The sequence below is a fragment of the Scyliorhinus torazame genome, chromosome 8 (genome assembly GCF_047496885.1).
Source record: "Scyliorhinus torazame isolate Kashiwa2021f chromosome 8, sScyTor2.1, whole genome shotgun sequence".
NCBI lineage: Eukaryota > Metazoa > Chordata > Chondrichthyes > Carcharhiniformes > Scyliorhinidae > Scyliorhinus > Scyliorhinus torazame.
In genome coordinates this window covers 213,397,681-213,424,585 of record NC_092714.1, presented here as the reverse complement: position 1 = coordinate 213,424,585, position 26,905 = coordinate 213,397,681, and the positions used below count along the sequence as shown (strand labels likewise).

Sequence of the window (26,905 nt, the reverse complement as noted above, 5' to 3'; positions counted from 1 at the left end):
TACCCCAGGAATTTGAATCCCTCCCTCTTGCACCATTTCTCGAGCCACGCATTCATCCTATTTATCCTGACATTCCTACTCTGACTATCTCGAGGCACTGGTAGCAATCCTGAGATTACTACCTTTGAGGTCCTACTTTTTAGTTTAACTCCTAACTCCCTGAATTCAGCTTGAAACCTCGTCCCATTTTTTACCTATATCGTTGGTGCCTATGTGCACCACGACAGCTGGCTGTTCACCACCCCCCCCCCCCCCCCCCCCAGAATGTCCTGCAGCCACTCCGAGACATCCTTGACCCTTGCACCAGGGAGGCAACATACCATCCTGGAGTCTCAATTGCGTCCACAGAACCGCTTGTCTATTCCGCTTACGATTGAGTACCCTATCACTAAAGCCCTGCCATTCTTCTTCCTGCCCTGCTGCGCAGCAGAGCCAGCCACAGTGCCATGAACCTGGCTGCTGCTGCCTTCCCCTGGTGAGCCATCTCCCCCAACAGTATCCAAAGTGGTATATCTGTTTTGCAGGGAGATGACCGCAGGGTCACCTGCACTGCCTTCCTACTCTCTTGCTCTGTCTTTTGGTCACCCATTTTTTATCTCCCTCAGTGACTTTCACCTGCGGTGTGACCAACTCGCTAAACGTGCTATCCATGACGTCCTCAGCATAGTGGATGCTCCAAAGTGAGTCCATCCGCAGCTCCAGAGCAGTCAGTCGGTCTAACAGGAGCTGCAACTGGACACACTTCTTGCACGTGAAGGAGCCAGGGACAGTGGACGTGTCCCTGAGCTCCCACATCGCACACGAGGAGCATAGCACGGGTCTGGGATCTCCTGCCATGTCTTAAACCTCAGGTTAACCTATACAACTACAAATCCAAAAAACGAAAGAAAAAATAAATAAATAAATTAGACAATGAAAAGAAAAACTACTTACGAGTCACTTACCAGGGTTAAAAAGCACCTCCTCCCCACCCAGCTTTGAATTCCCACCTAGCTTCAAATTCCCAAACTCACTCTTTGCTGTTTCACTCTGGCTGTCTCTTCGCTGGCTCACTGGGAGAACTCACTGGGAGTGAGTTACAAGTTGCTCGTTTAAATTGGCCTGAATTGACTCCTGGAGCCACCCGAGTTGGCCACTTCCCGACTTTAAAATGGAGATCCGCTAAGAATGCAGGGAAATTCAGTCAAGCACAGGAAAAACAGCAGGTGCAAAGTTTCCTGTAATCAGAACTTGCAGGAACCAGACAGCACTGAAACTTACAACCATCTGCATATTAATGAGCGATTCCCGGGAAAAATTGGAAACAGTTAAGGTAAACAAGGCCAAGCCTGACTCCTCGGCGCCAGCAGGAGCCAAGACAAAGGATGGCCAACGGACACTTAGGAACCGCCCAGCGATCAGGGAACAGCTCCAGTATTGGAGAAATCGATCCAAGTGATCAGAACTTAGTCCAATCACTTGGAACCAGGTACGGGGTCCGCCCCGAATGGCGCAAAGCCCCTGGGGACTATAAAATAGAGTCCCCAAGTTCAATTCGTCCTTCTTGGCAGGGTCTCTCAGCAGCCCGAAACAACCCTTGACCGTAACCTGCCTAGTAGCTGCATCAACCAAGTAGGTCTCCAGTCAACGCACGCTACAAGATAGGCGCTCCTAGCTACCAGTCTATACCAGCTTTGAAGCCTGCAGACTCAGAATCGAACGAAAGGCCATTTGTTCCCCTGACCTGGTGGGCCAGTTCCAAAGCGAAGTATAGGCCTTTTAATGTTAGATATAGTCTAGTACGTAGAGTTTTATGCATGATTAGTGATTGACTGTGTATAATAAATGTGTTTTGATTTGAAGCTTACTAACTGGTGTATTGAGTTATTGATCAGCACTTGAACTTGAACTTCGTGGAGGTATCATAAAGATACCTGGCGACTCTAGAGCAAAGGTTATAGAAACAGAGCAAATTAAGTAAAGACACAATGAGCAACATTTAAGAGCCAACCAAAAGTTAGCAACACTTCCCCCCCCCCCACCACCTGCTTTTAGATTAAAGTAGATTAAGGTGACTGACACTTAACTGGCAACCAGTTATGTGAGTGGGTGGGGCAGCCCTTGTTAACCTTCACTGCACAATTCTAGATTAATTTAAACTCCTGAAATTTAAAAAGGAACAGTCTTACCGATTGGATTCAATACCCACCTAGCTGCAAATTCCCAAACGCACTCTTTGCTGTCTCACTCTGGCTGTGTCTTCTCTGGCTCATTGGGAGAACTCACTATGCTAGGACAGCGCTTGTCCATACTTGCACCAAAGTCAGCCTGGTGGAGTTCCCCCTGGAAGGGATGGAGCAGAATGGAGAGCACGGAGTTTCCGGTTTCCAACCTGTTAATCGCATTCTAATAAATGCATATCAGCTATTTGTGATCCTGCGCAGGGCAGGAAGCTTGCTGCGGGCAGCTGGGCAGGGTCAGAGGCTGGAGACAGGTCTCGCGATCTCCACCCAATCAGGATTCCCGATCTTAGCGGATGGGAACAGAAAATTCCCCAATCGAGTCATAGAGCTTTACAGCACTGTAAAAGGCCCATTCGGCCCATCGTGTCTGCGCCACCATCAAGCACCCACCTATTCTAATCCCACTTTCCAGCACATGTTCCATAGTGTTGTACGCTATGGCGTTTCAAGTGCTCAACTAAATGCTTCTTAAATGTTGTGAGGGTTCTTATATTATTCTTATTATTATACCGACATCTAACTTGATAGCAACGGTAAAAAATCTAGTTGCTAACTTAATCAAGGTAGCATGGATTCCATTTGACCTTATACCAATTTTTCATCAGGTCATGGAAAGTGCTGTGGGAAAAACACTCTGGGATAATCCTTTTTCTGTTTAATAGTTGACTATAAATACCTACCATTTGGGCAGATGCATAGAACATACAGTGCAGAAGGAGGCCATTCAGCCCATCGAGTCTGCACCGACCCACTTAAGCCCTCACTTCCATCCTATCCCCGGAACCCAATAACGTCTCCTAACCTTTCTGGTCAGTAAGGGCAATTTATCATGGCCAATCCACCTAACCGGCACGTCTTTGGACTGTGGGAGGAAATCGGAGCACCTGGAGGAAACCCATGCAGACACAAGGAGAACGTGCAGACTCCGCACAGACAGTGACCCAGTGGGGAATCAAACCTGGGATACTGGCGCTGTGAAGCCACAGTGCTGTCCACTTGTGCTACCGTGCTGCCCCACAAATAGAAATTCAATCCAAATCAAGGGAATGAATCCTGTTGTATTTTATGCCTTGGATGTTTGCAGAGATGACACACACATTTCTACATATGAAAAGGACATTGGGTGAATTCTCTGATAATGGGCTATGTCCCCACGCCCGCGAGAAAAGGGGCGCGAATCACTCTCGACTTTTTTCTAGAAAGTCTAGAGTGATTCTCCATTTTGAAGGGGGCTTGCAGGGCTCCGGAGTAGTCCACACAGCTCCAGCTGCCGACACGGGGCCCTGCACTTCCGGCCGCTGGTCCGCATGGCAGCCGCCTGTGGCAGCGGCCCCACGCAATGTGGCGGACCCACACAGCAGGCCGGCCCCCACAATATAGGTCCCCCAGATCGCGCGCATCTGCCGATCGGTGGCCCCCGATCGTGACAATTTCAGAGTTGCAACCTTGCGTGAATAAATGTTGAAGTTGGACCTTCGTAACTGTGGCCAGATTCTGACTTGGAAAATGTATGCTGGAAACTGGGTGGAATTCTAATTGGCTGAAGAGGGAATAGCAATTTCAGTAAGGTAGCCATTCCTAAATAACTATTGCTTACAGTTGAAGAGAAGCGAGTGTTCCTTCTTACTGCATCTAAAACAAATACTGGTGGAAAATACAATGGGACCAAAATGCAATGCATGCAGAACGGCACCTCTTCAAAGAAAGGCATTGAGGATACAATTACAGAAATGCAGGATGGTAAGTTCTTGAATGGAAGTAAAGGTGCAAGCCGTATGATGTGAGGTAGCAAAGTATGAATTCTGGGCATCATTAAGCAGACAAAAGTTTAAGGGCACTATTCATCAGCCACGCTGCACCAGAAAAGCAGCTCGCCATGGTGCAGCGTGATCCCTCTCCCGGGATCTATCCGGCTCGCCACGCCTTGCGAGCTCCAACGCAACCTCACGAGATGTTGAGATGTGGATACCACCCACAATAGGCGGGATCACATTTTGGCAAATCTGCATATTAGGTTGAGGCAATAGTACTTTCAGGCGGGGGGGGGTGGGGGGGGTTGTTTTGGGGCCTCGGAGATCGGGATGCCATTTAAAAAAAGTAATCCGGATCTCTCGCTACAATGGGAGTCCGGCGAGCAGAGCTCCCCACTGTACAAAACGGGGCTATGTGCAGCCTCAGTCGCGCGTTCCTCATTCAGCTCCTTATTCAATGAGAGTCTCGTTGAATAGCCATGTGTTTCTCGGCACTGCGAGCTGAGAAACACGCGGCTAAACCCGCTCGCTAGGGGACTTGGTTCGCTTTTGGGAGAATCGTACCTAAGTCTGATTTAGGCGCTGCGGTGCCAAGAATCACCCTGCTATTCAATGGCATTTTGCCGTTTTTCTTGACCTCAGGGACTTTCTCCCTGCTGAAGCTACACATGGAGAGATGATCTTGCCAGTGGAAAAGGCTGTCACAGATCGGTGCACCATTTTGAACAGCAATCCCAATCTCCCCCTCCCCCACTTCAGGCCCCCCCCCCCCCACCACTGTCAGCCCCCACCAATCACGCTCCAACCTAGCCGATGCCCCTGTGACCCTCCTCTCACCCTGCTCCAATTGGAAAGGCCCCCGGGCCGATCTTTGGCAGTGGCAATCTGGCACATGGACACCATTGCACTGCCAGCCTGGCATTCAGGCATTATCCCTGGCACCCTGGCAGTGCCACCTGAGTACCTAGGTCCAATTTGGGGCTCTCCCGGGATTTCAATGCAATCGCAAATTTCGCACCCTATGTCTCCCAGATCCATTGACCATACCTAAATGAAGAAACAGTTTAATGAAATTCAGATCATGGGGTCCTAACCTGCCACCTGAAGAGTTGCTAAGAAACACAACCGAGTTTATGTCAGCCACCCAACAGCCATTTAACCCTCTGGGAAGTTTTAATTGACTGGAGAGGGAGGTCCTCGGGAGGAATTCCCCCCTCAGAGAGTTGTCAGGAAATGAGATTGATCGACAGCCCTGTAGTCCCAGCAGCTTGACGAGGAATGGTAGCCATTGCTGGAAATGAAACTGATTCCATGAGTCAGTGCCAAAGGCTGGATGGAAGTAAGTGAAGGGGAGAAGTAGTGGTAATGGAGGCTCCTGAGAAGGTGTCGGTTTGGTGGAGCGTGGGGTAGAGAAGTGGGGAGGTAGGGATGGGAACAATGCTGAAGAATGGGTTGGGGGTCCTGTTGGAGAGACCAGAGTGAACAGAGTCTGCAGGGAGCAGTGGTATAATTTGGGGAGGGATCCTAAACTGGAAAACAAGATCAGCGATAGAAACACCCTCCTCCCGGCCACTTCCCGCATGAGATCGGAGCAAGGTGATCTGCTGGGCATCCCCCCCATCCCTGATACCCTCCCACTGGCCTCAAAATTGAGGTTGGGCAAGAAGTAGCCATTAATTGGTCACTTAAGAGCCTCAATTGGAGTGAGGGCAGGGATTGGCCACTCCCCATAAAGGCTAGTGGTGGGTGCGAATCGCGCCACACCGCCCGGATGCAATTCTCCGCACGGCGCCATTAGCGCCGGCGTGGTCGGCGCGGCGCCGGTTGGGGTATGCACCGAGTCTCCAGCCCAGGCTGGCGCGCCAATTTTGCGGGCTGGATGGGCTGAGCGGGCGTCAACAAATAGCCGAGTCCCGCCGGCGCCGTTCTAACATCCTCTGAGCCAGCGGGACCTCAGTGCTGAAGGGTCCAGATGTGGCCTTTGGGGGGGTGGGGCCTCCGTAGTGGCCTGTCCCACGATCGTAGCCACTGCGCATGCGCTAGTTGGCGCCGGCTCAGTTGCGCATGTGCGGACCCCGCGGCACCGAGTTCAGGCCGGGATCGACAGCTGGGGCGGCGGAGGCTGCTCCAGCGCCGTCCTAGCTCCCTGTGGGCCACAGAATGGGGTCCCGGAACGGGCGCCGACGCCAGAGTAAAACACTCCCGTTTTTACTCCGGCGTTGGCACTTAGCTGCCCGTTGGGAGAATCCCGCCCGTTATTCCCTCTGGAACTTGCAGTTAGGCTGTAACACAAGGCTGTATGACTGTCTCCATTAGTTCCATTTCCAATGCCCCAATATACAGTGCATTTGCAAAAAAGAAACTATATAATATTTCACAGTGCAAAAGTAGTTTGTGGAAGACTGTTTCAGGTTGTTATAGGCCTGAAACTATCGCTGATGGGTCCATGTGACAAGAATAAACAGCCTTTGAACACCTTCAGCCAGCCTTGCCAGCTCAACTTTGTGGAATATTTTACTGCCCAGACCCCCACCACCTCCGCTGCACCATCTGCACGAATGCAAAGTCACACAAAGGGCTGAATTACACCATAGGTGGAGAGGCTCTCCATCGGCTCGAAAATGCTAGCAGAGGACTAAAACTGGAAGCCCTGCCACTGAAGCTGGTAGCAGGCTCGGAAGATATGAAAATGTATATATCTCATACTGGCTTCTTTATCATTTAAAAACGATATGTAATGGACAAAGGCTTTACACTAACTGAAGCCATTATCTGACAAAGCTCACACTAAATGAATGTTGACCCTTCAGAAAACCACAGAAAACTTGTTAACACTAAGGAGGCACTAATGCCCCTATGATAACAGAAATAAATTTCCAAGGAAATGAACAAGGGCCCCTTTACATTTCTGAGGCAAAGCCTTGGCCAATGGAAATGATCCTTCTGCAAAGACAAAGGACCCTAAAGTCTCTGGTAGACATGTTAATGGATGGAACATTAACCATCTCAAGAATCCAGACCAGGAATATACATCCTTTGTATCATTCAACCAAGGGGAAGAGTGAGAGTTATGTCACATGGCCCATTCTTCCCACCACTGCAAGCTGCTAGAACCTGTAATATTGCCTTTGAAGCACAACAATTTGCCAGCTTCCATCAACAAAAGTGCAGCAGAACCAGGGAGCTGTCCAGGTTTACATTGCCTGGCCCTAATCTCTACTGTTTCCACAAGAACGTTTGAACTTCTGTACTAGGACCTGCTGCAAGACTAACCCGTCTCCACATTCATCCCCTGTTGTGGAAGTCAGAGCCACGAGTGGATATCCCACATCAGCTTCAGCCAGCTCACATTTCTGAAGAAAAACACCACTGGACTTTTTATTCTGGCCTCTGGAGTCACATGAAACAATAATTATTACTTTGTCTGTGGGGTGCCGTCTTGCCCAATACCTCTTTCTTTCCCTTATCCCTCTTTTATTGTACGAATGCGAAAATGACTTGCAAAACCCACATTTTGAGTGTAAAATAAACCATCCTCCAATTTTACCCTATCTCAACTTTGCTCTGGAGTTATTTCTAAATGATTGGTTCACTCCAAAACTGAAGGATTGGGAAAGATAGGCCACTGATTATAACGGGGGAAATCAAAATCAAAAAATTGTTCAGTTTACAGACTGGTGGTGAGGGGAGAAATCAGACCCTTTTTAACTTAAACCCCCTCTGTCTATAACACAGGCCTTCATCATTTTTGCAGGGATGGAGTTGGGATTGCACATCTATGGTTCCCAGGGGCAGCTGCCCTTCAAAGTCAGTGTCTTCCTCTGCCCTGGTGTTATTTTGGTAAGTCGGGTGTCTGGAATCCAAAGTGTGCTTATTCGACCTGATAGGAGCAGGTCTAAATCTTGTGGACTAAGTTGGATAGCAGGGCACCCTTTTGGAGGAGTAAGGTACCACTTTGAATATGGTCCAAGACACCTTTGGGAGAAGCCAACTTCCTTTTGGTGGATGTTAGGTACCATTGGAAGTGATCAGGTGGTCTTTGGGATTGTTAAAAGTGGAATAAATGTACATAAAATGAGCATAAACTCGGTACTGTCAAAGAAGTCAAAGAACTGTCAAAGTTTCAGGGGATTAAGTTTGTTGGGTATAGGTTTTTTTTTTTATAGGTGTTGGCTATTTCACTCTGTCTGTTGATCTAAGCCTGAGGGCCATCACATAGGATTTGTGCGGCATACTATGCCCATTGGTCGCAAGTGCTCTTTGGGATATCGGAGCTGCCGAGTTAAAGGAGGCATGGGGGGCAGATATTGTGGCCTTCACCTCTCTGATTTCCCAGTGGCGAATTCTGCTAGGGTGGAGATTGGTGGTGCCACCGAAGGCATTGGCATGGCTGGGAGATATGGCGGAATTCCTGCAGTTGGAGAAAATTAAGTTTGCTCTTTAAGGGTCAGAGGAGGGATTTCACGTGAGATGGAAACTGTTCAAGTCTATATTCAACGATTTGTTTATCGTCGGCCAATAAGTGGGGGGGATGGGGATTTTTGTTTTGGGGTGAGGGATAAGTTAAGGGGTAAAATTGACAAACAGTTTGTATTTTGGCTGTGTTTTCTGGAATATTGTGTGTTTTGTTTTGTTGGAATAAAATATGTTTTTTTTTTTAAAAAAGGATTTGTGCTGCATGACTGGTTTTACAACCTAACATTATCAGAGTGGGGGTGCCTACTAAGTGAGCAGTTTGATTGGCGGATCATAATGGCTATAGAGTAGAAATGTTTGTTTTCATTAGCGATTAATTGAAGGAATTTCAATGTATTGAATGTTTTTGTATCAATTAGAGCGCTTTTTAAAATAGTGACATAATCAATAAACACAAATTGATTTTATGTCACATGGCTTCTGGGGGTTGTCTGCATTGGATACGATATGAGGTGACATGGAAGGGGTAAGGGAAAAGAGTGGTAAATGGGGGGGAAAAAATTGGCATGAGTTGGCATTAATTTGGCATGGAGCTATAAAGGACCATGGGGATGAATGGGGGCATGGGGAGCATTACAGAGGTGGGTAGAAGGGCATCGGATGGCATATGGACTAATTAAGGGCACAGAGATGAGTGGGGACATGGATTGCCATAGGGCTATGAGGGGCCATGGGGATGGGTGGAGGGTCATAGGGCGGAATAGAGGCAAAATATAGGGTTTTGGGGATGAGTGGGGCCTGGGCTGGCATATGGGTTATGAGGGTATGTGGGATGGTAGATGAACATAGTTTGGCATGTGGTGGAACAAATGGGGCATTGGGAATGTGCAGGGGTTGAGAGGGGTGAGGGATGAAGGCTGGATGGATGCAATTTGTTGTATTGTTTTTTTCATCTTTCACACAGTGACCTCTGGTCAGCCCTTCTCCACACACGGCAACCTATGCATTTGTTCTGGAGACAGCAGGCCCAACTTCTAATCCTACCCACCTAGCTGGAATGATAATTCCAACTTCCCAGGCCTCTTTTTTTTTTCTTGAGTCAGGTTCACGGGAACAGGAAATGTCCCATCTCTGCACACCAGACCTGGAAGTGAAAATGTGGGCCTAATTGCGTGCCCCAGAATTTCAGCACATTGAAACTCTCATTCTAACTCAGTTAAGGTGCTGAGGACCCTAGATTTCTAAGTATCGCGCATTTTCTATTTCAGTCAGCACTGAACAAACACGTGTAAGTTATAGGATTCAACATAGGTGCTTTAAATTACATAGCGAAACTGCTATCTTAAAAACACGAATGAAAATATTTTGTACCAGAAATTGTTTTGTCTTTTCACGGTCAACTTTGCGATTCACATTTATTTGTCCAGTATACCGATCAATTGAAAACAAGCCTTTTTCAGGTTCAGTGTCCACACCTTCTCCTTGAAGTGAAAAAGTTACTGTATGATTTTGTGACTTGTCATTGAAAACCTACAAAAGAGTGAAAGTGTTAGTAATTACAAAACTTGAATATTGTCGAAGAAGAAAGGCAGCCAATTAAAGCATTTCATCGACATACCTGATGAGTGCAAGACAAAATGCTTTGATGGTATGTCTCTTTTTTTTCAGAAATAATAAAAATTGCTACTTATGGAAATAAATAGTTGTGAGTAGAATGATCTTATAATTTTTTTAATTAAAATGTAAAAATATTTGTGAAATATTAATTTCCAAACATGCCCTTGACTTTACACAATGGTATTATAGTTTCAATGCGAAGACTGTTCATCTAAAATGCCTGTTAGAATAAACCATTTTAAAATATTTGAATTTATTAGTGTCCTCCGCAGGGCTGAAGTCTATTAGATAATTTCCCACATCCCATGGTCGGTAGTCATGCAAAGCCTATGGATATGAATGTTGGTATCCGCACTGTCAAGTATGTTATACTGACTGTTATCTACTCTGGCATCCTTCCTTTCTGTATGCAGAACATAAGAGTGTTACACATAGTTACTAAACTACTTACAAAGAATGCCTGCCATCCGTAGTCAGGTTTTAACAAGTCATTTTCATGCTATGATTCAGCTCTCGTTGCTGTTCTTGGGCACTGCCTGACAAACCTAAATGCACCAGAATTTCAGACTACTAAAAGCATCCCACCATCTGCCTCTTGTTTCTTACACTTTCCCTCTTTCACGCACAAGGGGCTCGCTCTTACCTCACTCAGATTCTTAGCCCTATCCAGTCTGGGAAACAGAGAGACAGAATTTTTTTTAAAATAAATTTAGAGTACCCAATTCATTTTTTCTAAATAAGGGGCAATTTAGTGTGGCCAATCCACCTACCCTGCACATCTTTGGGTTGTGGGGGCGAAACCCACACAAACACGGGGAGAATGTGTAAACTCCACACGGAGAGTGACCCAGAGCCGGGATCGAACCAGGGACCTCGGCTCCGTGAGGCAGCAATGATGACCACTGCACCACTGTGCTGCCCGAGAGAAACAGAATTAAGTGATGCTGAGCATGAGTGATAAAAAGAGACAAAGAATGTATGAGAGAGACAAATAGAGGGAGATAGGCAAATGAGAGAGCAAGAGATCATGATGGAAAAGAGGCAGAGTGTGTGCAAGAAAAATCATAAACAAAAACCTGAACTATTAAAAGAATAAAGGGAGAGAATCAGAAAAATAGGAGGCACAAAGAGTATAAAAAAGACAAACACATGCAGAACAGATACAGGACGAGATTTAATGGAACTGAAGGAGAGTCCTGTGTCAAGCACAGTTAGCCAGGTGAGACTCTGCTTCATTCCAGGGCCTCAGCGAGGAACGCCCCACCAAGACCGTATTCAGTCCCATTTCCTATACTAATTAGTCCATCGACAGAGCAGGAAGAAATTTGTGCGCCATTTTTAAGGAGACCACCCACCGCACCTCTAAGGGGATAATCGAGCCCCCCGCACCACACTCATAAGGGCAGGGCACACCCGAGCCCAATCCTCGACACAGGCAAAATTCCATCCCGGCACCACTAGCCTAGCACCTGGCAATGCCCCTGCCAGGCTGGCAGTGCCACCTGGGCACCCTGGCAGTCCATTGTGTGTGGGATCCAGATCACCACATCTCACGAGATTGCTTCAGATTTCGCAAGGCTGCGTAAATCGTGCGAGAGACCTCTTGCGAGATTTACAGTCCTCACCGGATTTGGGTGCCGCGTGGCTGTTAGATTGTGCCCACAATCTTGGGGCAGGATCTTGTGTGTGGCATGTGTGGTAGCATGGCCCCTTTAAGGGATAATCCCTCGCGGTCCATGAGATTCATTCGGGGACCTATCATGTGTGAGCTCACAAACCTCGACCAATAGGGAAAAAGCACGGAGCCCTGGGAGCAGGTGGCAGTCTGGACCCGGGAGTTATGGAGTGAAGACCTGTTTCAGACCCGTCTGTGCCTGTACATAACTAACCTTGCCTTTTTTCTCAACAAATCCCTTTTGTTACACAAGAAGCCTCCGCAGTGTTTTTTGAGCCATCACAGAGTAGTTTCCCACGTACCACCCAAAGAGTAGTGGGGAATGCATCCTCACCAATACTGACTGTTCGGCAGTTATTTCATGCCCCAAGAGGTGCTAATTAGCTGGAAACAGGACACACATCCCTCATTTTGGATGAAGTGTTACCTCAGAGAGCTGATTGGGCAGCACTCTGTAATCCCAGCAGCACCAATACTAGCAGTACCCAAGACTGGGGCTACAAGAAATTCCCAAAGTCAAAGTCCCGGTATGTGCTGATGGTTGAAAGGCAGGGAGCAGAGGGGAGGCCCAGGGAGGTGGAGAGAGAGAGGGTTGGGGGATTTGATGGAGCGGCCAGAGGAGGAAAGGAAGTACCTGTGGTTGGTCGACCTTGAGGAGAGGCTGCCCAATGTGGAAAGTAAGCACTAAAGGAGATATGCTCTCCCCACTTCCTGCCAGTAGCCAGAGCAGGTTGGCTTTCCAAGATACTCTCCTGTTCCTGAATTCCTCTTGCCTGCCTCAAAATTGAGGCTGGGTAGGAAACGGTCCTTAAGTGATCATTACTTGCCCACTTTAGGGCCTCAACTGGGGCAAGGGCAGGCCCATCGGCCCAGGCCTTACTCACCTCATATAAAATCCTGCACAGGTTTGGGCGGACAAGTAGTGGGAAGGCCATCTGGGGGATCTTACAGCTCCCACCACCCTCCCCTAAAGAGGCAGAGTTTGTTTGCAGATGCAATAAGACAGAGGGATCCTGTTGTCAAAAAGCAAATCAGAATAATGTTACGCAGGTATATAATGTGTTATGATTGTCTGGTGGGTAATAGGACTGGATTTCACAGGGTGCAACAAACCCCGCGCCCCACCATTCCTAGCTTAAACGTCAATGTGAGCCTGCCAGCTGCGCAACAGCTGCCCTGCTGTCATTCAACAGTCAATTGGCCGTTAATAGGCTGGAGAGGAAGCCCTGCCTCAGAGAACTTTCAGCCAATAGGAAGTCTGGTAATTCTGTGGTTCCACTAGTGCCCAATTGTATCAAGCCCTTAAGTGAGTCTCATTCGGCCCAAGGGTGGGTGGGCGGGCCACCGCCCCTATAAAATTTCGCACAAGTCAACGGCACGTGTAAAGATGGTGGGGAGGTCACACACTGGATTTCACCCACCTTCAAACGGTTAGGGGCGGGGAGGGGGGAGCATAACATCCAGCCCAGAGTTTCAACTAATAACCACAAGATATAATGATTTAGGATCATTAGGCACGGGGGACAGGGTGAGTGTGGTAGTACCAGGTATTGCGGTACCTGAGAGGCTGATGCCCATTGGTTAGACCCAGGAATCTACCATTGGCTGTATTACGTAGCTCCGCCCTGAAGGCAGGGTATAAGAGATGGTGCCGTCCCAGCAGCCTTCACTTTCTGTATCGAAGCTGCTGAGGAAAAGGTTCTAGCAGATTAAAGCCTTCGGTTATGAAATCACTTTGTCTTGAGTGTAATTGATTGCGCATCAATTTAATCTGCTACAACTTAAGTTGGAAGGATGGATCACCGTATCAAACCGGAGTGCCTCCAGCTCAGCCCCCACGCGAATAACTCTGCTGCTATTTTTAAACACTGGCTGGCGTGCTTTAAGGGCTACCTCGACACAGCCGTAGGCACCCTCACGGAAGGACAGAAGATGCACCTCCTGCACTCCCGGGTCAGCCCTGGGATCTACCCACTTATCGAGGAGGCGGAGAACTATGCTGCCGCTATCGAACTGCTAGAAGGACATTACATCCGCCATGTAAACCAAGTCTACGCTCGGCACCTGCTTGCGACTAGGCGGCAAAGCCCCGAGGAAACGTTGGAAGATTTCGACCGGGCGCTACTGGTGCTGGGCCGAAACTGTGGCTGCCCGCAAGTTTCGGGGAGCGAGCACACGGAACTTTTAATCAGGGATGCTTTCGTTGCAGGTATGAGCTCCCCCGATATCCGCCGAAGACTCCCAGAAAGCGACACTCTGGGACTTACTGAGGCACGGGCCCTGGCAGGGTCCATGGACGTTGCCTACAAAAACGCGCTGCCCTTTGCACCCGATCGCGCGGCGGCCCCTAGGGCTGCGTGGCACCCCGCAGCAGCAGCCCCTCAGACCTTCCCTCTGACCCCGCAAGCCTGCGCGGCGAGACGGCCCGCTATCGCCGCCAGGCCCCGCTGTTTCTTCTGGATGGCAGGCAAACCATCCCCGCCCACGCTGCTCGGCCCGCACCGCCGCCTGCAAAGGGTGCGGCAAGAAGGGCCACTTTGTGAGGGTCTGCCAGGCCATCAACTATGGACCGCCGCGGCAACCCCCCCTCAGGCCCCGACCGGCCAGCACTCACCGCCACCCCCCTATCGCAGGGCCACGTGCGACCCACGGGCGCAGCCATCTTGCCGCCGGACTCCACGCTGGACGGCTGGGCGCCGCCATTTTGTCCATCGCCGCCGCCATCTTCTTCGTCCCCGGACACCATGTGCGACGCCATCTTGGATGGGGCCCCAGGCCCCCAGCACGGCCGACTACACCCTGCACGACCAGAACTCGCAATTGCTTCATCTGGCCTCGGTGACACTGGACCAAAGTCGACCCCGGACGCTTGCAACAGCCACAACGACGGTCCTCATCAACGGCCACGAGACGTCCTGCCTGATCGACTCTGGGAGCACGGAAAGCTTTGTTCACCCCGACACAGTAAGGCGCTGTTCACTTGTAACCCACCCTGTAAATCAAAGGATCTCCCTGGCCTCCGGGTCACACTGGGTGGAGATACAGGGGTTCTGCCTAGCGAACCTCACTGTCCAAGGCAGGAAATTCAACAATTTCCGCCTGTACGTCCTGCCACACCTCTGCGCAGCTACCCTCCTGGGGCTGGACTTCCAGTGCCATTTGCAAAGCCTGACTTTTAAATTCGGCGGCCCTATACCTCCCCTTACTGTCTGCGGCCTCGCGACCCTTAAGGTCGACCCACCTTCCCTGTTTGCGAACATCACCCCAGATTGCAAACCCGTCACCACCAGGAGCAGACAGTACAGTGCCCAGGACCGGACCTTCATCAGGTCAGAGGTCCAAAGGCTGCTGGGGGTAGGGGTCATCGAAGCGAGCAACAGTCCCTGGAGAGCTCAAGTAGTGGTGGTGAAGACCGGGGAGAAGCATAGGATGGTCATAGACTACAGCCAGACCATCAACAGGTTTACGCAGCTCGATGCGTACCCTCTGCCCCGTATAGCTGACCTGGTAAACGGGATCGCACAATACAAGGTCTTCTCCACGGTGGACCTCAAGTCCGCCTACCACCAGCTACCCCTCCGCACTAGTGACCGCAAGTACACTGCCTTCGAAGCAGATGGGTGGCTCTATCAATTTTTAAGAGTTCCCTTCGGTGTGACTAATGGGGTCTCGGCCTTCCAGCGAGAGATGAACCGAATGGTTGACCGGTACGGCTTACGCGCAACGTTCCCGGATCTGGATAACGTCACCATCTGCGGCCATGACCAGCAGGACCACGACACCAACCTCTGCAAATTCCTCCAGACTGCGGAAATCCTTAATCTGACATACAATAAGGATAAATGCGTGTTTAGCACCGTCCGTCTAGCCATTCTAGGCTACGTAGTGCGAAGTGGAGTCATAGGCCCCGACCCTGAGCACATGCGCCCCCTTATGGAATTCCCCCTCCCTCACTGCCCCAAGGCCCTGAAGCGCTGCCTCGGGTTCTTCAACTATTATGCACAGTGGGTCCCCAATTACGCAGACAAAGCCCAGCCCCTGATCCAGTCCTCAACCTTCCCCCTGTCGACGGAGGCCCGGCAGGCCTTCAGCTGCATCAAAGCAGACATTGCAAAGGCCACGATGCGTGCCATCGACGAGTCCCTCCCCTTCCAGGTCGAGAGCGATGCGTCCGACGTAGCTCTGGCCGCCACCCTCAACCAAGCGGGCAGGCCTGTGGCCTTCTTCTCCCGTACCCTCCATGCTTCCAAAATTCGCCATTCCTCGATCGAAAAGGAGGCACAAGCCATAGTTGAAGCTGTGAGACATTGGAGGCATTACCTGGCCGGTAGGAGATTCACTCTCCTCACGGACCAACGGTCGGTTGCCTTCATGTTCGATAATGCACAGCGGGGCAAGATTAAAAACGACCAGATCTTGCGGTGGAGGATAGAACTCTCCACCTTCAACTACGAGATCTTGTACCGTCCGGGGAAGCTGAACGAGCCTCCTGATGCCCTGTCCCGCGGCACTTATGCCACTGCACAAGTGGACCGCCTCCGATCACTCCACGAGGACCTCTGCCACCCGGGGGTCACTCGTTTTTTTCCATTTCGTCAAGACCCGCAACCTGCCCAACTCCATCGAGGAGGTCAGGACAGTCACCAGGGACTACTAAATCTGCGCGGAGTGCAAACCGCACTTCTACCGGCCAGAGAGGGCGCACCTGATAAAGGCTTCCCGTCCCTTTGAACGCCTCAGCATGGACTTCAAGGGCCCCCTCCCCTCCACCGACCGCAACACGTATTTCCTGAACGTGATTGAGGAGTACTCCCGGTTCCCATTCGCCATTCCCTGCCCAGACATGACCACAACCACCGTCATCAAGGCCCTCCAGGGTATCTTTACATTGTTCGGTTTCCCCGCATACATTCACAGTGATAGGGGGTCCTCCTTTATGAGCAACGAACTGCGTCAATTCCTGCTCAGCAAGGGCATTGCCTTGAGCAGGACGACCAGTTACAACCCCCAGGGAAACGGACAGGTGGAGAGGGAGAACGGAACGGTCTGGAAGACTGTTGTACTGGCCCTACGGTCCAGGAATCTCCCGGCCTCACGCTGGCAAGAGGTCCTCCCGGTATCCGGTCGCTGCTCTGTACAACCACAAATCAGACGCCTCATGAACGTCTCCTTGTTTTCCCCAGGAAGTCCACCTCCGGGACCTCGCTCCCAACCTGGCTAGCGACACCCGGACCCATCCTGCTTCGGAAGCACGTGCGGGCGCACAAGTCGGACCCGTTGGTCGAGAGGGTCCACCTGCTGCACGCTAACCCCCAGTACGCCTACGTGGCGTTCCCTGACGGCCGGCAAGACACAGTCTCCCTTCGGGACCTGGCGCCCACCGGAACCCCACGCGCACCCGAACCATTGCCCCCACCCCCACCTCCCCAACAGCACCTCACTGCAGGGTCAGTACTCCCGCCGCTCCTGCCTAAGCCCGACCACCCACCAACGCCCTCTACAGGCGCCCCTCCTCCCTGTCAACCTTTTGCCCCTACAGCACCGCCTAGGGGTGACGAAGCTGCCAGGGAGGACGACTCCATGCTCCCGGAGTCACAACCGCCGGGGCCTTCGTCAGAATCACCGCCGAAGCCCAGACGCTCCAGAAGGATGACCAGGCCACCCGATCGACTGATTGCTGCACTATGAACACTTTGTACATATCCTCGACATCACGGTACCTCCATACCTGGTCATACCATGCTAAAAGTGACTATTAACGCTGGCCACCACCCCCGCTGGGCTCTTTTTTAACAGGGGGTGAATGTGGTAGTACCAGGTATTGCGGTACCTGAGAGGCTGATGCCCATTGGTTAGACCCAGGAGTCTACCATTGGCTGTATTACGTAGCTCCGCCCTGAAGGCGGGGTATAAGAGATGGTGCCGTCTCAGCAGCCTTCACTTTCTGTATCGAAGCTGCTGGGGAAAAGGTTCTAGCAGATTAAAGCCTTCAGTTATGAAATCACTTTGTCTTGAGTGTAATTGATTGCGCATCAGTGAGGGAGAGATTGTGACCTGTATTTCAGCTGCAGATTATACAGGGATCAATGGTATCCATCCATGGTGTATAAAGACAGAAACATGCCATTCTGCATGATTGGTCTCACCGCTATTTATGCGCCACACTGAGCAAGGTTCAATTCATCTGACCTGAAGATGTTCACAGTGCTGTTGAGGACACAGAAGGTCCTCAAGAGTCGCAGAATATCTGACACAGGGCAAGTCACTGGAATACTCCAGGCAGATCTGCACGATGGAAACATTTGGGCACAACAAGAATAGAAACATACTTTGATCCTAAAACCAAAAGAGAAAATGCTGGAAAATTACAGCAGGTCTGGCAGCATCTGTAGGGAGAGAAAACAGCTAACCTTTCGAGTCCAGATGACCCTTTGTCAAAGCCCTTTGGTCAGACCCTTTGACAAAAGGTCATCTGGACTCGAAAAGTTAGCTCTTTTCTGTCACTGCAGATGCTGCCAGACCTGCTGAGATTTTCCAGCAATTTTTCTTTCAGTTTCCAGCATCTGCAGTTATTTGCTTTTATCCTTTGATTCTAAAAGTCAGTTTGTTAAATATCTTCATGAAAGTAATCAGGACTAAATGAATTTAAATAGGCATTATCAAGCTAATGTTTTTGTCAGGCATTGAATGAATCAATAATTAATAGATATCAGGCTACTAAATGGCAGTCACCGATATTATTCATGAGACTATGAACCTACGCACAAGAAATACAAAATTTAGCGTGATATATAGATACTGAAATTGTACCAACTAATGGCTCTTTGAAAAATTTAGATATTTTTCATTATCCTTTCAGGAACTAAAAAAAACTCCTTTTTTCTTTCTCATTCATATTGACACTTGCCTTGACTGCCTCTTTAGGGAAAGGTCCTGGATCTTCTTCTCTAAGTTGGAAAGTACCAGAAATCCATCTTCTCTTCTCACGGTGCAACACCACTGAATGCTTTGCTTCGACTCCACACAGGTCCTAAAATTAAGAATTTCAGTAGTCAGCATTTAAATATCTAAAATTAACATAGCTTACGATGTCAAACTGCTGAATAGATTCTGTGAGTTCTATTCTGAAGATATGGGCCAGAGTTCTCTATCCGCTGGGATTCCCTTTTGGGATTCGCCAGGGTACTTGATGATCAGCCATGATCATAATGAATGGCGGAGCTGGCAAGAAGGGCCACATGGACTCCTCCTCCTTATATTTTCTATGTATGTTTCTATGACTGATTTGAGGTGATTGGGCGAGATTCTCTGGTCCTCCAGCCGCTTGTTTCTTGGGAACATGCCAGTCGCTGGCGGTGGTTTTCTCTCTTCCCACCGCTTGTCAATGGGATTTCCCATTGAAGCCGCACCACACCGCCGAGAAACCCGAGAACCTGGGTGCGCAGCAAGAGGGAAAAGGGAATCCCTGTGTGGGTTTCCTTCGGGTGCTCCGGTTTCCTCCCTCAAGTCCTGAGAGACGCGCTTGTTAGGTGAATTGAGCATTCTGAATTTCACTTCTGTGTACCCGAACAGGCACCGGAATGTGGTGACTAGGGGATTTTCACAGTAATTTCATTGCAGTGTTAATGTGTGCCTACTTGTGACAATAGAGATTATTATTTTTTTTTATAGTATGGTTTAGTATTGCAAGTAAGATGTGTTAAGTGTTACCGGAATTTATATATATATTGGTACGATTTACAGGAAAATTGTAACTTGGTTTGTGAGTGCTGTTAGGGTGCATGTGGAAAAAATACTGGAGTTTAGAAAAAAGTAAAATATTTTTTAATAACCCTTAAATTGCTACCTTATAATTATTATTAATTAAGAAACACTCGCAGAAGCAAAGTAAGAATCTAATGATTCAATCATTTATTTTATTAAGTGGTAGCGTTTATTGGATTACTGAGATTTAAATTAGTACAGAAATTGGCAATGACATTAAGAAAATAATTCATTAGTTACTTACTTGGACACAATGAGGATGGCAGGGTAAGAGATGTGTTACGACTGCAGAAAGTGGGAGCTGTTGTTTGCCAAACATACATCTGCTAAGTGTCCACAACTTAAGGAGCTTCAACTAAGAGCCATTAAGTTGGAGGCAGAGCTGTGACATATCAATGAGGGGAATGTTACTTTGATGCTTTGTTTCAGGAGATGGTCACATCCCTTAGGTTGGGGTCTTCGGATTTGGTCAGTTGTCAGAGATAGGAGGTTATGACTGCAAGTAAGGCAGGTAATCGTATCATATAATTTACAGTTCAGAAGGAGGCTAATAGAATGGAATAACTCATAGAATCACTTATAGTGTAGAAGGAGGCTATTCGGCCCATCAAATCTGCACCGGCTCTTGGAAAGAGCACCCTATGCAAGCCCACACCTCCACCCTATCCCCATAACCCAGTAATCCCACCCGACACCAAGGGCAATTTATCATGGCCAGTCCACCTAACCTGCACATCTTTGGACTGTGGGAGGAAACCGGAGCACCCGGAGGAAACCCACGCACACACGGGGAGAACGTGCAGACTCCGCACAGACAGTCACCCAAGCCGGGAATTGAACCTGGGACCCTGGAGCTGTGAAGCAATTGTGCTAACCACTATGCTACCGTGCTGCCCTAAGGGATCAAGAAGATAGAAAAGGGTGAGCCTCAGACTTTACAATTGTCCAACATGTGTGATGTTCTAGCAACCTAAATAGATGGAAGCAAGAGCTGTAAGATGGACGAGCAAACTGGCCATGGCATTGTGGTTCAAGAAGCCATTCAAGTGGAAGAAGTTAATAGGTAGGTAATGGTAGTAGGGGATAGTATCGTCATCGGAGAGCCACAGTTGTCTGCAGCCAAGAGCGAGACTCCAGATAGCTGTGTTCAGGACATCTGCTCTGGGCTGGAAAGGGACTTGCAGTGGGAGGGGAAGGATCCAGTGGTTGTGGTCCATACAAGTACCAACAATGTAGGTATAATGAAAATAAAAGGTTCTGCTTAGAGAGTGTGAGCAACTTGGGGCTAAATTAAAAGGCAATCCGCAAAGTTATTGATCTCTGGATTCTTACCGCATCCATGAACAAATTGGCAGAGAATAAATAAGATTAGAGAGTTATATTTGGATTAAAGATCGGTGTGGGAGAAATGGTTTTGATCCATGGGGCACAGGCGGCTGTATGTGGAAAGTGGGAGTCATCGCATTGGAATGGTCTTCATCTGAACCGTGCTGGGACCAATATTTTAATGGTCATATAATTGGGCAGCAGAGAGAATTTTAAACTAAATTGTAGGGCGAGGGATCAAGTTTAAGAGGATGTGATCAATTAAAGAGAGAAAAGAAAGCAAGAAAGCAGTATGGCAATAAGGGAAATCAGGGTCAGAGCATGGCAGGGATGGACAAATCATATAAACTTAAATATAGGTCAACAGATAAGGCAAAAGGATGCTGAAATAATAAAAAAGACAGACAGCTGGATTCTCCGTCCTGAGATTAAGTGTTGACGCCAGGGCAGGATTCGTGGACCTCCGCAACAGCAAAACCGGTGCCATATCTGGACCGATTCAGTGGCTGTTATGGGGCTAGTATCGACGCCATGTGGAACGTAATCGACTCCAATGAGAAACGGTGCCAGATTCGCCATTGACACTCAGGAGGCCGACAAGCTGCAGCCGCAAATACGCACTTCACTCCCTACACACACTCATCCCAGCCAACAAGATGGCACTGGTTGCGCTGGAAGGCGCCCATACGGCTCTTGAGTCAGCTGGGGTCAGAGGGCACCTGGGGGGGGTGAACTGGGGGGGGGGGGTGGCCATACAACCTGTGGGCCTAAGTTCACAGTGGGCATTCAGTGGTGTGCACAGCTGCATGGCTGCCTTGCAGGCTGCGGCAATGGTGTTCTGGGCCTGTCCACCCTGTAGCCATCTGGGATGGCCACTTCCCGATCACAAAATGGACACTTTGCAAAGATTGCAGGGAAAATGGACAATACTGAGAAAGCAAGCAGGTGCATGGTTTGTCTGTTGATTGGAGCCGCAGCTTCCAGACAAGACCAAAACTGCAAAGCCATTACCATACTAATGAGCCATCCCCGGGGACAAAAGAGTAACATTTAAGTAAACGATACCAAGGCAGACACCCCGGCGCCAGAGGAGACTAGAACATTAGCAGTAGTGATAGTTTAGTCTGTAGAGTTTTGTGCATGAGCATATTTGACTGTGTGTGTAGATAAATGAGCATTGAGTTTGAACATACTAACTGGTGTATCGAGTCTTTGATCAGTATTCGGTTTTGAACCTTGTGGCGGTATCGAAAGATACCTGGCGGCTCTAGAGCAAAACGTTATTAGAATTAAGGGAGGCGGCCATATTGGCCGCCAGCTTCAGAGCCAAATAAAGAGAAACACAATTAGCAACATTTACTGGCGACTCCGCCGGGACTCGACTTAGAAGTGGCCTAACCACTCCGAGAGAACCCAAATTTGAATTGGAATCCAATTAGAAGCAGAAAAACCACAAGTGTGAGAATGATACTGATCAAACCTTCAAGATTCGGAAGTGTGTTACTGCATGCGTACTAACAGGGATATAAGGTAAACCGGAGAGATTTTGTTGCGTAAAACTGTCGGGAGTTTTGTAGGCCGGAAAATAGCATAAGCCCTACCCGTGTTTACGTCACCACTTTATCACCCCCTGTTCCAAATTCAGTAGAGAATCCAGATAGAGAAAATGGCAATGAAAGCAATGGAACGCCTTATGAACCCCCACGAATTCAAGGTCGCAGCGACCAGTAGAGTAGGACAGTGTCCCGTATGGGAAGAGGAAATCAGAAAGTACCTCAAAGGGAAAGGATGGCCTCTTTGGAGCGAATTCTGTGTGAATGATGAAACAGGTCCCGGGAGTATAGGACAAACTTGGTGGGAGAACCTATCAGAGATCCACAAGAAGGGCTTAGGGAAAGCTCGCAAGCCGATGCCAATCGTGTCCTGCTTGGCACAATTGCGAGGCACAGAGGAGGTCGTTAGGACGCTCCGTAGAAAGATAGAGGAGAGAGACAGAAATAGTGAGGGAGATGTGAGCGAGTTTGAGAAGGAGAGTAAGGATTTGAGTGAACAGTTAGCAGCGAGGCACAGAGAGGTGGATGATGCCAAGAGGGGCAGTCTTGTCTCGCCCATTTGAGTAGTTTTCAGACCCAGTATGATAAGGCCTACCAGGACACGCAACGTGCGGTCTTGGTAAGACAAGAAACAGAGCAACAGGTAGAGAAATTGCAGAAACAATGCAATGATTTGAAAGCAGCCCTATGAGCGCTCCACATTTCCACGACGGAACAAAGGCAGAGCTCCGTAGATCACGCAAAGTGCCGGAAACAAATTGCAGAATTGCAATCTCTGCTTTCTATCCAGAATGGGTTTCAAAGTATGTTTGGACCCCAATTAGACCAGGAAAACAGCCCCGATTGGCAGGAGTTAAATGAAACTGCCCACAGATACGTACATGGGACATGTACGCAAGAAAAACCCCCAAAGGGAAAAGCACCCCAACCCCCGACTGAACAGGCAGAACACACCCCCATGAACCCTGTAACCACACACCGCAGGGCCGCAGCAGAAGGAAACGCAGATTTCTTATACACAACCCCGTTAACCGTGACCCAATTACGGGACGCGTGTGGAAAGAATACATCGTTCCTTCCCACATCAGACCCCCACCTGTTTTTCGCTAGAGTTAAACAGCAGGCAACCACGTATGGCCTGGACGAAAAGGAGCAAGTGAAGCTCACAGTTTTAAGCCTCGACCCTTCAGTTGTGGCAGCTCTTCCTGAGGCACACTCCAAGAGATGCACACAGCGATCCTAGATGCGATCGGCTATAACAGAGGACACCCCGTAGAAGGCCTAAACAAGTGTAGGCAAAATAAAACAGAGCACCCCACAGCATTTGCTGGGCGCTTGTGGATACACTTTACAGCGGTATTCGGAGAGTTAGCCCGCGCCCATTTGTCCGCAGATAATATGGCCAAATGGACTTGAATCCTAGTCTCTCATGTAACAGAGGCAGGACAGAGAGCTTGCGCAAATTACGACCCCTCAGACGAGGCCCACAACGAGAAATGAGTTTTGAAGAGATTGTCCCGCGCTTGGGAGCAATCAGTCCAAGGAAAAACCGCATTTGCAAAACACGAGGAAGAGCAGGCAGACATGAATCCAGTTAAAGCGCACCAGAACCCCGCATGAGTAAATGAGGGCAGGAACAGCCCACCACAGCCAAAACCCCAGGAATGTTACAACTGTGGACAATTAGGACCATAAGACCATAAGACATAGGAGTGGAAGTAAGGCCATTCGGCCCATCGAGTCCACTCCACCATTCAATCATGGCTGATTTCAACTCCATTTACCCGCTCTCTCTCCATAGCCCTTAATTCCTCGAGAAATCAAGAATTTATCAACTTCTGTCTTAAAGACACTCAACGTCCCAGTCTCCACCGCCCTCTGTGGCAATGAATTCCACAGACCCACCACTCTCTGGCTGAAGAAATTTCTCCTCATCTCTGTTCTAAAGTGACTCCCTTTTATTCTAAGGCTGTGCCCCCGGGTCCTAGTCTCCCCTGTTAATGGAAACAACTTCCCTACATCCACCCTATCTAAGCCATTCATTATCTTGTAAGTTTCTATTAGATCTCCCCTCAACCTCCTAAACTCCAATGAATATAATTCCAGGATCCTCAGACGTTCATCGTATGTTAGGCCTACCATTCTTGGGATCATCCGTGTGCATCTCCGCTGGACCCGCTCCAGTGCCAGTATGTCCTTCCTGAGGTGTGGGGCCCAAAATTGCTCACAGTATTCTAAATGGGGCCTAACTAATGCTTTATAAAGCTTCAGAAGTACATCCCTGCTTTTATATTCCAAGCCTCTTGAGATGAATGACAACATTGCATTTGCTTTCTTAATTACGGACTCAACCTGCAAGTTTACCTTTAGAGAATCCTGGACTAGGACTCCCAAGTCCCTTTGCACTTCAGCATTATGAATTTTGTTACCGTTTAGAAAATAGTCCACGCCTCTATTCTTTTTTCCAAAGTGCAAGACCTCGCACTTGCCCACGTTGAATTTCATCAGCCCTTTCTTAGACCACTCTCCTAAACGGTCTAAATCTTTCTGCAGCCTCCCCACCTCCTCCATACTACCTGCCCCTCCACCTATCTTTGTATCATCGGCAAACGTAGCCAGAATGCCCTCAGTCCCGTCATCTCGATCGTTAATATATAAAGAGAACAGCTGTGGCCCCAACACTGAACCCTGCGGGACACCACTCGTCACCGGTTGCCATTCCGAAAAAGAACCTTTTATCCCAACTCTCTGCCTCCTGCCTGACAGCCAGTCGTCAATCCATGTTAGTACCTTGCCTCCAATACCATGGGCCCTTATTTTACTCAGCAGTCTCCCGTGAGGCACCTTATCAAAGGCCTTTTGGAAGTCAAGATAGATAACATCCATTGGCTCTCCTTGGTCTAACCTATTTGTTATCTCTTCAAAGAACTCTAACAGGTTTGTCAGGCAAGACCTCCCCTTACTAAATCCATGCTGACTTGTCCTAATCTGACCCTGCACTTTCAAGAATTTAGAAATCTCATCCTTAACAATGGATTCTAGAATCTTGCCAACAACCGAGGTTAGGCTAATTGGCCTATAATTTTCCATCGTTTTCCTTGTTCCCTTCTTGAACAGGGGGGTTACAACAGCGATTTTCCAATCCTCTGGTACTTTCCCTTACTCCAGTGACTTTTGAAACATCATCACCAACGCCTCCACTATTTCTTCAGCTATCTCCTTTAGAACTCTAGGATGTAGCCCATCTGGGCCCGGAGATTTAACAATTTTTAGACCTCTTAGTTTCTCTAGCACTTTCTCCTTTGTGATGGCTACCATATTCAACTCTGTCCCCTGACTCTCCGAAATTGTTGGGATATTACTCATATCTTCTACTGTGAAGACTGAGGCAAAGTACTTATTCAGTTCCTCGGCTATTTCCTTGTCTCCCATCACAAAATTAACAGCGTCATTTTGGAGCGGCCCAATGTCTACTTTTGCCTCCCGTTTGTCTTTAATGTATTTAAAGAAACTTTTACTATAATTCCTAATGTTACTGGCTAGCCTACCTTCAAATTTGATCCTCTCTTTCCTTATCTCTCTCTTTGTTATCCTCTGTTTGTTTTTGTAGCCTTCCCAATCTTCTGACTTCCCACTACTCTTTGCCACATTATAGGCTTTCTCTTTTGCTTTGATGCATTCCCTAACTTCCTTTGTCAGCCATGGCTGCCTAATCCTCCCTCTGATAACCTTTCTTTTCTTTGGGATGAACCTCTGTACTGTGTCCTCTATTACTCCCAGAAACTCCTGCCATTGCTGTTCTACTGTCTTTCCCACTAGGCTCTGCTCCCAGTCGATTTTCGTCAGTTCCTCCCATCATGCCCCTGTAGTTACCTTTATTTAACTGTAACACCTTTACATTTGATTCTACCTTCTTTCTTTCAAATTGGAGATTGAATTCGACCATATTATGATCACTGCCTCCTAAGTGCTCCCTTACTTTAAGATCTTTAATCAAGTCTGGCTCATTACATAACACTAAGTCCAGAATGGCCTGTCCCCTCGTGGGCTCCATCACAAGCTGTTCCAAAAAGCCCTCCTGTAAACATTCAATGAATTCCCTTTCCTTGGGTCCACTGGCAGTATTATTTACCCAGTCCACCTGCATATTAAAGTCCCCCATGATCAGTGACCTTGCCTTTCTGACATGCACTTTCTATTTTGCGGTGCATCTTGTGCCCCTGGTCCTGACCACTGTTAGGAGGCCTGTACATAACTCCCATTATGGTTTTTTTGCCTTTGTGGTTCCTCAACTCTACCCACACAGACTCCACATCATCCGACCCCATGTCGTTTAGTGCTATTGATTTAATTTCATTCCTAATTAACAAGGCAACCCCGCCCCCTCTGCCCACCTCTCTGTCTTTTCGATAGGTTGTGAATCCCTGGATGTTTAAATGCCAGTCCTGAACCCCCTGCAACCATGTCTCTGTGATGCCTACCACATCATACCTGCCAGTCACAATCTGGGCCACAAGCTCATCTACCTTGTTCCGTACACTGCGCGCATTTAAATATAGCACCTTTAATTCTCTATTGACC

At 48.6% G+C, this 26,905-nt stretch overlaps 1 protein-coding gene across 4 annotated transcripts in view; it reads right to left on the bottom strand.

Moving 5' to 3' along the window:
- The window catches only part of LOC140428371 (cadherin-like protein 26), a 134,915-nt gene that overhangs the window by 102,557 nt on the left and 5,453 nt on the right, over positions 1 to 26,905 (bottom strand). For all 4 annotated transcript variants that reach the window (XM_072514761.1, XM_072514762.1, XM_072514760.1 and 1 more), the window contains exons 2-3: positions 18,589 to 18,711; positions 9,761 to 9,919 (exon numbers count right to left, since the gene is read on the bottom strand). In XM_072514761.1, coding sequence (XP_072370862.1) covers positions 9,761 to 9,919; positions 18,589 to 18,711 — 282 coding nt within the window. The remainder of the gene's footprint in view (positions 1 to 9,760; positions 9,920 to 18,588; positions 18,712 to 26,905) is intronic.